Source organism: Wyeomyia smithii, chromosome 2, assembly GCF_029784165.1.
Source record: "Wyeomyia smithii strain HCP4-BCI-WySm-NY-G18 chromosome 2, ASM2978416v1, whole genome shotgun sequence".
Lineage (NCBI taxonomy): Eukaryota > Metazoa > Arthropoda > Insecta > Diptera > Culicidae > Wyeomyia > Wyeomyia smithii.
The window spans coordinates 39,633,082-39,648,487 of record NC_073695.1 but is presented as its reverse complement, the minus strand read 5'-3'; the positions used below and the strand labels follow the sequence as shown (position 1 = coordinate 39,648,487).

Below are 15,406 nucleotides of genomic sequence, written 5' to 3'. Positions count from 1 at the left end.
ACTTCGACTGAAGCCGGCATTGGGCACTAGAGGGTTAAGCAAACTCACTTTTTTGACCGAAAAAAATAGCATGGAATTTCGACATCGAAATTTCCTTCTGCCAAATGTCTTAGAAATGCATGAATGACAAGATCTGATGATGTTCCTGAAATTTTGTTTATAAACAAAATTGGCGTTCTGGATATCAGAAACTTTTCGAGCTGAAAGACACTCTTAGAGAATTGATTTAAAAAAATTGTTGACACACCACCAGATCTTGATGATTAATACTTTCTTAAACATTTAATTTAAAAAAAAATACTCACACGATTTTATAAACTACTAAAGCAAAGCAAAGCCTTGGTGTTACATTCCGACTCGGAACTCGACCTTCTGTTTTATTATACACAGACTTCGCAGCCAACTGTTTGATGTACAGGACAATTGCGAGGCTACTGACACTATTAGTCTCTCCTCAACCGAGACTCGAACCTACGTGCCATTGGACAAAAGTAAAACTTTGGCTGCTTTGAGGTTCCACATCCCGATGTCCAAATGAGCTAAAATTTTGCATGGGGACTTTTTTTCGAGAAGACGAATTTTTGAACCCTACCGCTAACGAAATTCCTAGGTAAAATTTTTACAATACATGCCATTGGTACTCTAATAAACAGTAATGCAGAACCCTAATTTTGTAAAGAATCACAAGGGTTGTGTGCAAAGCCACGACCGCAAGGTTGACGTAGAACTACTTAACAAATTTTAACAGTAGGTGCAAAATTTCAATTCATTTGTTTGGTTGTCCTGAAAAGGACAGTTTGTTTTTTCAATTCAAAATCGGATATGATGCTGATTGCACCTCTGTACTACCACGGTAGTGGGAGTAAGCCCCTCTGATGACACAGTGGAAATCTGTTTTCACACTGAAAACTAGACACGGCCGACAAGAAAATAAAAACAAAACAATGCAAACATCACTGAAGGGAATGCCGCTGTCAACACTAATGCTGCTGCTGGCTACCGCTGCTGCTACCCACCGTTACTACCCGCTGTTATGACAGCTGTTGCCACTCGGTGCTGCTGAATTATGTCCGACGGACGTAGGCTCGGAAGGTGGGCCACTCCTGCTACGCTGCTTGTAACCGCTCCCACTAACATTGTTGCTATCCGCTGATGCTACCAGCTGCAACTAAGTTGAGACCGTCCTTTTCAACATCCACTAGTAAAATGATTGGCTTGTATAGCCTAACGATAACTAGATTTTTTTTATTTTCATTTTACATCCTTATGTAATGGAACTTTCTGAGATAGTTCTACGTCAAAATTTATTTTGATTCCAAATTTGATAATTTCATCGTGTTCTTGAAAAAATTTTACACGAAAAACTATTATCACCCCAATGTATTATGAGCAAAACTTGATTTTCAAGAAATGAACAATCTTCTTTTCCAAGTATTTTTATATTTCCGGATATGACAAAATTATATTAGTTATTATTATTATAGTAAATTAGTCAATGAAGCCAAAAAGCTAACAATATTGATCGGCAGTGTTACCAGATATGTTATTTTTGCAATTGAAAAAATAAATGGCGTTTTTTGGCAAATGATTATTTTTTACTTAAAATTTGATACTTTAATCGTGTTCCTGATAAAATTTCAAATAAAAAATACTTAACACTCAGATGTATTACGAATAAAACTCAAGTTACAGCATTTCAAGAATTAAAGTTAAATTTACTCTGATTTACTTATGATTTCTATTCTTATTTTCCTAATATCTTTGTTTTGATTATAAACATTCATGCAATTTAAAAGAAAAGAGCCAAGGAATTCGGATAATATATAGATTTTGACCGGAAATATTGCTTGTTGCTGTTCCATAATAAAAAAGGATTGATTAGAATTTTCATGTTTTTACTTAAGGGTCAGAATTCGTGAAACGGATCACTTAAAATCGCGATGTCTAATTTTTTCAAATAAATATTAAAAACTTCAAAAGTTTCACTCGGGAAGTTGATTTTCCAATTTTTATTGAATTTGAGTAAGTTTTCAAGTTGTTATTGTCATTCGAAGCATAGTTTCGAAATTTCGTCAAAAATACTTGTGATTTTTTTTTTCAGATTTTTCAGCACCCCAGAACATAGTTTTTCAATATATTGTTTTAAATAGTTACTATTGAAAAAAAAAAATTTGTCCAGAAAAAAATATTTTCAGAAACTACATCTTGGGATGCATCTGCTGTGAAAATTTCATTAAAATCGATGCAATTTTCCTATTATGTTTTTATTTTTCAAATTTCTCAATTTTATTTCATTTAAGTCTCTGAAAAAATATTGGTGCCCCTAGCCACCAATATTTTTTCAGAGACTTGAATGAGTTTTTTCGTAAGCACAACGTTGAAGCAATGAACCCGGCGAGCAATTACTATAGGATACTTTGACGTAAGTTGACGCATTTCTACACTGGCTAGAGGCACCAAATTACACAGGAATGGTAAAAAAAAACTATAATTTTTGTAGAGCAACTATTTTGAGCTTTAGGGCTACATTTTTTTCGCTTTTGTCGACAAATATTTACAATATATTATTACAACCTACGGTAAAATAAAAATATAAAGTCATAAGCGAGAATCTACTCCAAGATAGAATTCCATCAACAGAAAAACCTTTATTTTGGTTATAATTCAAAAATTCTTAATCAAAAAATTTTTTTTTCGTATATCCATCAAACTGGCAACAGTTTTGGTCAAAATTTACATATTTTCTGGCTTCGTTGGTTAATTTACTTCTAATTTCATTACCAAGAATGCCCATAATCAAAACAGATATGTAGCTCCTGAACTACTCCCAACACGAAAACAATCACCCTGTGAAAGCAAATCAGATTGAATTTGACTCATTATACCTCTGAGTGATAACTGGTTTGTTATGAATTTTTCTCAAAAATACGATGAAATTATCATATTTAAAATAAGGGTATCCATATTTACCGAGAAAAGCTACTTAATTTTTCAATTTCAAAAATAACATATCTGGCAACACTGCCGCTCAAAGTCGATATATTTTTCAACTTGCTTGACTAATTTTCTTAGAAATGCAATTTCTAAAATGTTCATTTATATAACATATCCGGAGATATAAGAGAGAATTGGATATAAGAGAAAATTGGACTCTACATTTTAAAAATGCTATGTTCATAAAACCTTGGGATGATCAGTATTTTTCTTGTAAGAAACACAGCGAAATTATTAAATTTCAAATCTAAATATTCTTAATTGCTTTGAAAAGGCAATTTAATTTTTCAAATGACGAATAACATATACGCTAACGCTGCTTTGATATTTTTGTTGCATTTCTTGACTTTCTATCATCTAATAGATAAATTTTTCCACGAAAAACGGCACTTTTATCAGGAATTGGGAGGGTCCCACGGAGCGAGGGGTAAAGAGGTACTAGAGCTCAAAATCGCAAAGTTTTTTTCATTTACTCTTCAATTACTGGTTCTGTTTATATACAATCTTCAGAAAAAGGTTAGTATATAAAAAGCCTCAGAGAATGATAACAAGTTTTATTTCAGAACTCCGTTAGTGGCGCTGCAAAATCGAACTTTTTTGTCTTGCACTTTTCAAAAATGGTGTCTTCATTAAAGTTTTAGATAATATTATCTCAAAAAACTTTGCTGAAGACATTTTTCTTCTAGCTTCTATTGCTTTGGAAAAACACCGTTTCGCATCAGACTGGTCCCTAAAATTCGATTTTTTTCGAATTACTAAAAAACTGTAGCATTTAGAAGGCAACACATTGTTCAGCATTTATTTGCACATCATTGAAACACATAACTTTGTAGAAGACACAAAAAAGATAGCTCCCACAAAGACCGAGTTATTGCCAATAAATTTTTGAAAAAGTATCATTTTTTGTACCTCCTCAGATCACATTTAAGCGAAAACTAGCAGACAGTGTGTCGAAAAGTACTGTTGCCTCTCTTGCAGACTGCGACAGCAGCGTTCAACTGTACGCTTCTCCATTTGCCCACCCTGGCCTGATATTCAAATTCAAAAGGTATATTTTTTTTATTTTTTTGGCAATAACTTAATCTGTGTAGAAGTTATCTTTTTTGTATCTACAAAGTTGTGTATTTCGCTGATATACAAATATTTGCTGACCATTATTACCTGCTAAATTTTACAATATTTGAGATATTCAAAAAGTAATAATTTCAAGGACCAATCTGATATAAAATGTTATATCTCCAAAAACAAGAAGAGTTAGAAAAAAATATCTCCAGCAAAGTTTTTTGTGATAATATTACCTATAACTTTTTCAAAGACACCATTTATCTAAAGTATAAGACTGAAATGTCGATTTTACAGCGCTTAACTTGTTGTTATTCATTGAGGCTTTTTATATACTAAATATCTTCTGAAGATAAAGCCAGTGTTTGGAGAAAGAGAACTCGAGTTTGAACTCATTTTTGACAATATCTCGGTCAGTTAAGAAGCTTTTTTTTGTGCCTTCTTCAAAGTTGTGTGTTACGTTAAAAAAATTAAAGAGTTTTCGGCAAAGTTACAACATTATCTACAACTTTGCTGAAGACACCATTGCTCTCAAGTGTAAAACTGAAAAGTTAGATTTTGCAAGGCCACAAGCGGCGGAGCTCCGAACTAAAACCAGTTGTCATTCATTAAGACTTTTTATATACTACAGGGTGGCAACATAGAAGTTATACACGTATTCGAGTGCCCCTTGTTGTATTTTCTGTCACAGCATGACAAACATCTGAACATGTTTTGAAAAAGTGTTTACTGTTTATTCGAAATAAATACAGTCAATTTTCGGCCTCGCTCTTAAGGAAATTGCAATGGATTCAAATAGAGAAAAAATAATGGTCTTGCACCTGCAAGAATTGACTAACATCAAATCAGGAGGAAGCTATCACATCCGAATTTAGGCAGATTATTCGTTTACAGAAACATCAAACGTTTCAAGGATACAGTCACGGAGTGTTCGGACTCCAGCGGTCATCAAAGCAGTGAAGGAACGAAATCGTTTTCCCGATCGGCAAGAAAAATGGCGTGTGAAAAGAACATGAGCCACACTGTCGTGCAAAATGTTATCAAAAATTACCCTGGATATTCAGTTTTTAAGAAGCAGAAAATTCACGGATCAATTCGACGAAAAGTTGTTTACTCTGGAGGCAACTTTGAACAAGCAAAATGACCGTGTTTATGTAGCATGTCTTTGTGATATACCAGAACAGTCGAGCGATATCAAAATGCGCGATATCAAAATGCGTCAGGCGTTCAGATGAAGAAAAAAAATTGACAGGGGCGAGAAAATAAACAAGGAGTTTTACCTACAACACGATATCAAAGGCCATTTGTATCCTTGCGCTAAGATGCCTTTGGGAAAGACAGTTTTTGCTTTCAATAGGTTTCAGCACCAGCGCATAAGGCATTGATCGTTCAGAAATGGTGTAAGCAGAATTTCCTTTTATCATCAGTTCATCTGAATGGGCTGCATTGTCACCAAATTTAAACCTGCTAGACTTCAGTGTCTGGGGATACATGCTAGGAAAGTTGAACGGTGTTAGGCATTTGAGTTTAAACACATTTTAATATGTTTGGTGAAGATTTGGAACCAAATTCCGAACGAAGTTGTGCGTACAGCTTGCAATGACATCGAAAAGCGAAAAAGCGTTATGAAACACAAAGATGAAAGATTTGAGCTCAACTGAGCACATTATAATTTTACTACTTATTGTTGCTATTGAAACCGATTCTGAAGTGAAATGAAAACTAGTTTGAGTTTTATGACATAAATAAAGTGTATCACTTTCACGTTGCCACCCTGTAAATATCTTTTGAGGCTAGTAAGGCAATTGAACCAGCAATTGGAGAGTAAATGAAAAGAGTTCAAGATTTTGAACTCTCGTACCACTATGAGGTGGTTTAATCGGTACCAAAGTTGGAAATTTCGCGTTTATCGCTTGGGGCTTTGCTTTTCTGCTTAGGGACTACATCCTTCGTTTCGAGATATTTTGAGAAAACATTTGGGTTATTACCAATGAACGACACACTGAATAATTTTGGCCTAAAACAACACTGGGGATATGTTAATTCAAAATTATGCTGCCACTGCACTGATATCACGGTCACTCAATTATACGCTCTAATATTTCGCATTAGTTTTTTTCTAATTTTTTTTCCTAATGGAAAAGATGGAAGCCATAGTGAGATTTGTGCCTTCATTATTTTTATCATGTTTGCCTATTGGAAATAAACGATTTAAAAAAAAAAGCACTCAATGAACAAATTCATCAAAATTATGGTAGAAGTCATAGGGCGAATTTTTCCCTTAACAATATCGTCTCCGGTATGTTTTTTTGAGTATATGTATTAGTATATTAGAGAACTCATTTTTTTTCTTTTTCTGAAGAAATCTTTAATCTAACTTGTTAAATAAACATTTCCTTCGATTTGAAATAAATATAAAAAATCCTTTTTAATCACCAAATATTCAGTGACAAGATTTTGCGAGATATTAGAAACAAAATTGATCAAATTTAAATGGTTTAACAAAAAACTGCTATAAGTTCTTCGAAACATGTAACAAAAATTTCAACCAAAAAGTGCTTTTAGGCACTATTGAATGAAAAGATTAGAAGTAATACGACAATCTAGTTGAAACAACATCATTCATTTTTACAATCGATAGGGAAATCGATAGGGAAATCGTTTATTCCCTGACTAATATCTACAGGACAAATTTTTGCAAGTTTCGTTCCCATCATATCCGAGAGCAAATTTAAGCGTGCGCATGGTCAACTGTTCTATCGGTAAACCAAAATCGCACACAATATTGTATACAATTTACACCGTTTCGTTCGAACTGTTTGCAAGCAAGTTGCAAGTTGGCTTGCGTTAACGTTCAATTTTCTTAACCCAAAATACTAGCTAGCGTATTTGACCACCCAAAACATCCAGTCCAATCCAAATAATGGCTACCTCGCGGGTATTAGTCATAAATTCCTGGCACCACATCGCACCGACGCACATATTAGTAAAACAAAGTTTTTACGACACGATTGCTTTCATCGCTTGCATCTGTCCGTCGCCGCCAGCAAGAATTTTGATGATGTCCGAAGGCGGGGTGACTCAATGACCGCAAGTCCAGGTGATAAACTTGTTCCCACCTGCTGTCGAATGCGCGGGCGAGAAATGTTACAGTTTTATGATTTATAAGGTTGTACGGTGATGTTTACAGCTTGCAGTGTAGCTTGCCAAAAACGCAAGGACAAATTTAGCGAAATGTCAGCCTTCAGTTAGATCCGCACTGCCAGACTAATTGCATTTCTTGAGAGAACAAAATCCGCTGTGCTTATTTAGTTGTCTGCCATTGTCACTTAGCCGAAGGCTAGAAATTTGAAGTCGATCCAAAAACCTAGAATCAGTTTCCATTTGGTGAATAAATTAATTTTTTCGCAAGCGTAGCGTGGTGCTATGCGAAGCGTGACCATTCTACATACAGACGTAACCGTCGAACACAGTAAGGGCATTGTTTAAAACCAAGTTTCTATGTTCTCGCTGCAGATGATCACCGAGGGAACGAACGCGGTCCTGCTGATCGGTACGACGTACGAGGAGGATTCCGGTCTGTTCACCTGCCGGGTGACGACGTCCGCCGGCCAGGCCGAAACCTCAGCCAAACTGATAGTCAAAAGTAAGAATACCCAGTAAATAACACCAAATGTCAGTTGGTTTTCTTTCCTCTTTGTTCTCCTCTATATATATTTTTTAATATCCATTTCGATTCACAATATTTACAAACATATTTATTTCCGTTGATTTTTCGTTTAATCTTACGTTAACTCTAACCCGACACAGGCAACTTGAAAAGAGAGAATGTGTAAACGAACAACAAACAAAGCTTGATGCGAAATGTGCGAGTCTGAATTGCTCACAGGGATTGACACTAAAGATTTCCAATTATGAAGCAAGCAAAAAATTTGAAAAAATAGCACTAGAAGAGGCGATTTAAAAATTACAATAGCTAAGAAGCGCGATCCTTAGAACAAGCAGAAACAGTTAAATCATTCATTAACACATTATGTGACTAGTAGTGGATTTTTTTGTACGTTGCAATAGTAGTTGTAGTTAGTGCCAATTCACGCGCACAGCTCGAAGTGATCCCCACAGGAACAACCGAAGCTTTTTTCTGTTGTATGTTTTTCGATTTCTGTCGTTTTTGTTTTTGATATTTACAATTTACGGAACATAACACATATTCTAAGGCGAAATGGCTATTAGAACGAGTGCATATAAGAATCGGTGTAGGTAGAATTTTGTGGCTTCAGCCAGAGAGCAGAGAGATTCTCCCGTACTAGTCGTCAGGATTAAATGCCCCCCTGCTGCTCTATTTCCTAGATGCACCAAGTGACTCTATTTATGACCTTATTTATTGATATTTCATACGATGAAGTTATTATAGCTTATTAAAACCATTTTATAGCAACTATTTTAAAGGAAGCTTATAATGAATAGCAGCTTAACAAATAAAATTTGCAAGCAATTTTTAAAACAAATCAACTGGTGTCTTGTGTTTGATGAAGCAGGCGAAAATTTCACACTCTGAAAGTGGCGTATATCAAGTTTGGTGGAGTCAGAAGGATCCAAACGATCAGTACATTAGAACCAATGCCGTCTTCGATTGTTTTCCGAGCGAAGGAAAACACTTTCAGAATGACGGCTCCCACACCCCGCGAGAATAATGAATAATTAGTACAGAATGCTCTCGACGTTGCAGCAGTGTGCAATCCAAATTCCGCGCACCCCACGTCGTTAGAGTTGAAGTTGTAAATAGTGTAGAAAAGAGCGATCGTTTTCGTCTAAACAACAAAAACAGAAGAAAAAAAACATTTCCCACAGTGCATGCGAGATTGCTTTGCGATCCTCTCGACATCATCAACGCCAGCCTTTTGCGTGAGCACTATTTCGAGCAGTTCTTTTTCGACTTTCACCGTCACAAGCGTGCACCGCTCGCGGGAGGTAAAATCTGTCAAAATTTAAACCATTATTAATGGTTCACATACACCGTCTGTATCAAAAGGTGGAGTGCAAAACATGATAGGCGAAAAAATCGAGCAGCCAGCGCGTGCAACGCGGCCTCGATCGAGTGTCGTGTGCACAAATCGCACACACAAGGTGGAAATCGTTTGGAATTTTCAAACCGTGACTCAGAGCGTCATGACGCGATGCTGAGCTGATAATTCGAACGTGTGAAAAATTTGGAGGTTTCCTCTCCCAACCGTGGCTGCCATCGAGATTCGGAAAAAAATATTTCACTAGTTTTCCCAACCCAGCAAGCATAATGTTGTACTACATAGCGTCGGCTCTCGGTTTTGTCTTGTTGCGAGCAGATGCGTTGCTATTTTTAGAAACGTTCTCTTGAGCGAACCCTGAGCCGTCCGTGTTGGTGCGAACATTGGCCGATGAAAAGCCGCTTCCCGGACACTCCGCCAAGAAATATTAGAACGATCTTCGATTGCGTGTTGGCATTTTTTTTCTGTTTCTTCTCTAGCATGGAAAATCATTCCACCCCACTGATTGCCTTGTGAAAACGACCCGCTAATTGCAACTTAACGACGGGAATTAACAGTAGCATTTCCTTCGTAACAGACAGAGGTGGACGCCTGACCTCGCGCTTTCCATGTGAAGTGTTTCGGATTACGAAAACATCAGACTTTCACCGAAATTATTTATTTATTTATTTTTCGACTTTTTTTTTCTGGAGCACACAAAAAAAAACCTTTTTTGAACAAGCGGTTGATTACTTACCCGTGCGTTGCCACTGCTTTGCAGACGTAATGGCGAGTGATTTGCGAAAAAGAACTGCTTCATGTGAGTGTGAAAAAGAATACAATGTATGCGCAACAAGAAAAAAAAATCAACAGGGAAGCCGGCACTTGAAGGAAAATTTTGTAACTGGTGTAGCAAATCGTATTAACAGACAGAACAGAGGTAATAAAATTTTCTGAAAATAACTCGAAATTAGGATCTTTTACTACTGACCCATACAAACAGAGGGCCGATGAGAGCAATAGATAAAAACGCGAATAATCGATCATCAAAAATCGTCTGCCTTGAGCCAGGGCTTACGCTGGTGTAAATTTATGGCGGGAAATGAACCGAACCTTGATCTTCTGCCACGATTCAATTTATCGCTAGTGTGTCCTTCGAAAGGGGCCATCTGGTTTCCGCTGATCGTTATCCAATCGGACGGTAAAATTGCCGATAGAGAATCCGTGTGGGAAGCTAGTTGCACGAGCGAAAATTTTCTAGAACTTTCGGAGGCTCCCTGGCACGACTTTCCAAGTGACTGCAGTTTCTTTGTCACGAGACTCCCACGCGTCTTCTAGCTGTTTGTTCTCGCTCACCTGTCGCTTTGTGTTGCTATTGTCCGAAACCGCTACAGTCCGAAACCGAAAACAATTTGACTCATTTCCTGCCCATTTGAGTGGTTGTTGTTGATCGGCAAGTTCCGCACAAGTGAATAACTTGCCAGTATGCTCAGACTAGACTGTAATTTAGCTTAGCTAGTTAGGAACGGTAATTATATGCACTCTTAGCCGCAGCCATTTGTTTTTAGTAGATGCTGAACCGGCCGACTCCCGGCCGGTCGTCTCCGCATCGCCACTAAGTGTGTCCTGTTCAAATAAAAAACAGAAAAAAGAATCCATTAGTATCCATCCACACGCGAAAATAAAATTGAATACAAAACAACTTGCAGCTCGAAGTGATATACTTTCGAACGGGTTGCTGCATGTTTGCAAACTTTGCATCAACAAATTCGAAAACATCAATAAATCTACATCGCCGCCAATTTATCAAGCAACCAGTAAAAACAAAAAAAAAAACAAATAATACTTATCTGCAAGGATCGGGTCTAATTTTGCGCTGCCAATGCGAGCTTCGGTCAGCCGGTCATTAGGATGGGTCACTTTGAGCATTTTGCCGCTCGCTTTCTGCCTGCTACTGTGCTTAAACTGCCACTAACTGCAACTGCTTGTCCGCAGGATTTTGAGTATTATTAACCTTGTAGCTTGCGCTCGCTCCGAAAGTACAGGCCTGCCGTTGCCATCACATCACCACTGCTGCTGATGCTGCTGCTGCTTCCATCATCGCGCTTTTACCGGAAAAAAGGATTTCTGCCGAATCGCAAACTAATCTAACTCTGTTCTAATGTAACGGTTGTTATCGTCGAAAAATTTTTTTTGTTTTTTTTTTGTCTCTGATTAACTAGTTAATCTAACTTATTGATTATTGTTTAAGTGATGTAGCGTTTAGATTTAAATCACTATTTTATAGGTTTTTGTAAAACAAAAAAAGTAACTTGCGTACATGAAACACACCTTTACTTTTGTATATTTGTTTAAAAGTTCAAAACTGAACGGAGCGTTAAAGTGATACATAAATTGACAGAAAAATCAACCACGCATCATTTAATTGTGCATCCCAAATCATCCCGCTTCCGATCACAACTGCTTATCCCTAGGTCCAGGTGTGCTTCTCCTCCCTGTTTTTTGCTGGAGTTTTGTTGTTATTGTTGTCACTGCCATTTGCTACCGTTGTTAACTAACTGCCACTTATAACACTTGAAATCTCAATCGCTCCGGACAGGATCCAAAAAAAAAAAATACAATATCACAAGCGACCAGCGCGAATCCATTCTGTTGTCAAACGTTCAAACACTCCGCCCCCAACCTCTCGGCCCACGTGGCCACCATCCCGGGTACAAACCGGAACTGAGCCGTCAACTACTTTTGATTGATCCCCGCGAATATTCTATGTCAGGAGGGAAATTGGGCCAAACAGCGAGTGAGGGGGGGGGGGGGGGGCTAGGAACCGCCTCCGAGGGAATATGTGCGCGCGCGTCCGAACACTCGAAACACAGGTACGAGACTGGCCGCGGACTGCGTCGCGAGTGAGACAGTGCGCGCACATCTCCACACCGGGGCCATTCAGCGCCTGAGTGGGTCTCGCTCTGCGCACCAGACACGGGCCATATGCTGCGCATACACTGCCGGCCTGAAAATTTGCAACCAAATCGGGAACTCATCGCGAACCGGAAGGTCAACACGGCGGGGAAGGGGACCGAGAAATTACACATGATTTGATACAACAGGTTCTGAATCACACGGTGGGATGATGAAGGGACTAAAAATAGCGCCACTCAGGTTGGCCAAGTGACAGTTGGAGAAGCACTCACCGGTGACCCGCAAAAGGTATTGCCAAACTTACTCACAAGGCGAGGAGACAACGTTGACGTGTGTTCTAGCACTAATCGGAAAATCTTCACACAACTCAGGTTAAAATGCCGGTGCGTCATAAACATGTTTTTGAAAACCCTTTTTTCACTTGACATGTCATTAACCGGAAGACATCGGCATTTATTTTTTAATTATCGCTCGAACGGGCAAAATTTTCAGCATTCGAAAAACGGAGGCGGTTTGGTTTTATCGTATAATTTCAAATTTACGACTGTGTATACTATTACAACATTATTGACGAAAAAAAGCTACAGTCCAACGAACGATTCACCCGTTTTTATATATATTTACGATGTGAGTGACTGATTTTTGTACATTTGATATTAACGAACAGTGCGATTTCATTTATTTCATTTGTGTGACATTTATTATTAGAATTGATTACAATCGCAGTTTTTATCATGTAGGTCCCTTACTAACTAGATACAAATTTTTTGAATTGAACGGTTTCTGTCCAAGATTCCCAAAATACGCGAGTTCCTCACTTAGAAATGGTTTCACGCTTAATATGATCAGAAATATTATTCTAGCTATAAACCATCCTTGAAAAAACATCGTTTACAGCACAAACTTAGAGGATATTGTTTGTGGGTTTTAAAACATTCTTACCCGATTTGCGAGTCAAATTCGAGTTCTCGTGCATTAAGATGCGTAATGTCACCTCTGATGATATTATTCCGACCAAAATAAGTTTATGTGTCACTAAATGTTTCAGGTTTGCTGTCACACAGATAACATAAATAGCTTCAACAAATCATTTTTATATGCCTTACAAGACTATTTATAGTTTGCCACCTAATATGGATATATTTAAAGCGAGAATTCATAGCCCTTCCACATACAGCGCGTCATGATGTGATACTTTTTTTTAAATGCTTCATCAAGCAAATTTAAGACATTAAACGAAATAATGCAAAACGAAATTTGGTTTAATTTCAAGGTTCACAAAAAATGTTTCCAGTCTTTTTCTTTTTATAAATTGTGTCTTAACACGAAGCGTATCTTGTACAACGTTTATAATAAATCAGCCATTGTGAAGAAGTATAGTTCAATCAACGATAGAAACCAGGGTTAACAATGGAACTGATTATTTAGCGCAGTTATTTCGATTCCAACAGTTTCATTTTCATTTGATTCCTTTCAGCTATTGTCATCGAATCGCGATGAATATTTTCGCTGTCAAACAGATTTGATTACGGATTTTCTTCGAGTTTGGTTTTCATTGGGTCATATCAAATGAAACTGATATCTCTTTGACGGGGACACTGGTTATGACACTTTCATTTCCTTCAACGCATCAATTCAAATTAGCACCGCATCATGTCATTTGAAGATAGTTTTTACACCGCAAAACGCAGTTTAAACGGCAACGGCATCCAATAAATACGTCACGCAAGTTCCAATCAATATTGATTTGCTGTTGATCACTGGCACCCTGTACCCACTTCGTGATGTGAAACTGGTGTTGACGTTCTTTGTTTCATACCGTTATCACTTTGTTTTCTCCACCTTCCCTCTATATGCGTGAAGTACTGTATGGAAGCTCCCTGCCACTGTTAGCACTCATTGTCGTTTTCAATTGACAATCGTCAGGTGATAATGAGGTTATTTTTCTCCGCTTTCAGTTGAAAATCTTTTCTTACTTTTCAAGCCTCTCTCAGCTGTCAAAATCAAAGCATTCGAGTAGACTCACAAAATGCTCGAAAATGAAACAAATGTTTTTCAATTAGCGATAGGTCGCAGCGTCACTAAAACCTGATGATAGTCAGGCTCTTGGCAACAGTGTATTTAGAAGTGTATCGAAAAGTAGTCGTAAAATATTCCGAAAATACATACAAAATAATTGCAAAATTACAAAATAAAACTATACCAACTTTTTTCATTACAAAAATCGTCTCCGCTACAGGTACACTCTCCTCAACCATTTCAGTGCAAAACCATTTTAAATCCAAAACATATAACTTTCGAGCTCTGATATTGGCGCGATTTTTTTGTTTTGGAGTTTGTTTGAGCACTTGCTTTTTGGATGTTTTATATGTCATGTCTGCGCTTAATCAGTTGGATTATTTCGATGCTCGTTTCAAACTCCTTGGCCAAGTTGTGAATAGAGGAAGTTCTGTTTGTTAAAATGTAAGTCCAACTCAAGGTTGCTTGGATAAAGTTTTCGATCATCACTCACGCTTCCCGGATGAACTCGGTTCAGCCATCTCTGAGAAAAGTAAGTGAGAAAAAAAAAGTTGCATATACACACACACACACCTTTGGTTTTTTCAGTGAATGCTATACCTTTCTAGGAGAAAGGCAAAAACATTTCCAATGATTTGAAATGATTTTAACGGTAATTTCAAATAAAAAATCTCACTGCGATCAGCTTTCTGAATGCATAAGGGGCCATCCACATACCACGTGGACAACTTGGGGGGGTTGTGTAATGTCCACGGTCCATACAATTTTTTTAGAATTTATATGAGCAGTTTTTCACGGGGCGTAGGGGGGAGGGGGTAAAGCCTGTATCAGACTAGCCGTTGCAGCGGTTGACTGCTACCGTTCCGTTCTTTTTCGACCAATCAGAGCACAGCGGTCGACCGTCGTTTGTTGTTGTTGCAAAAAATAGAATCATTTCTATTTTTGCCGCCGACCGTTCCCAACGGTTGGCGACTGCTGTCATTGTCATGGCGAAAGCAAACGTGCCTCTTCACACCTACACAAATTCACATTTAGAGACTTGTCAAATAAATATGTGTGCTTCTCTTTTCGGCACACAAGAAAGCCAGTCAAAACATTGATAGCAGCGGCAACGCTGGTTGGCGATGTCAAATTTCGACCAACGCACACTGGCAAAAATGAACCCGAATTCCCACTAATCAAAAGCCGCTGGGCTGGATACCTTAAATATAGCATTTCTGAAAAGAGGCGAAAAAGACCATTTTCCGTGCCCTGTTCAAAATGAAACCATCGTCAATCAATTTGTTGACCAATTTTACATAAGAAATGCTATATTTAAGGTGTCCAGCCCAGCGGCTTTTAATTAGTGGGAATTTGGGTTCATTTTTTCCAGTGTGCGTTGGTCGAAATTTGACATCGCCAACCAGCGTTGC

General features: G+C 37.8%; 1 protein-coding gene across 1 annotated transcript in view; it reads left to right on the top strand.

Annotated features, from left to right (window-relative positions):
* The window catches only part of LOC129721454 (titin), a 383,256-nt gene extending 371,787 nt beyond the window's left edge, over window positions 1-11,469 (top strand). The window contains exons 30-31 of the mRNA XM_055674011.1: window positions 7,573-7,702; window positions 7,867-11,469. Coding sequence (XP_055529986.1) covers window positions 7,573-7,702; window positions 7,867-7,892 — 156 coding nt within the window. The 3' untranslated portion in view covers window positions 7,893-11,469. The remainder of the gene's footprint in view (window positions 1-7,572; window positions 7,703-7,866) is intronic.
* The last annotated feature ends 3,937 nt before the right edge of the window (window positions 11,470-15,406 follow it).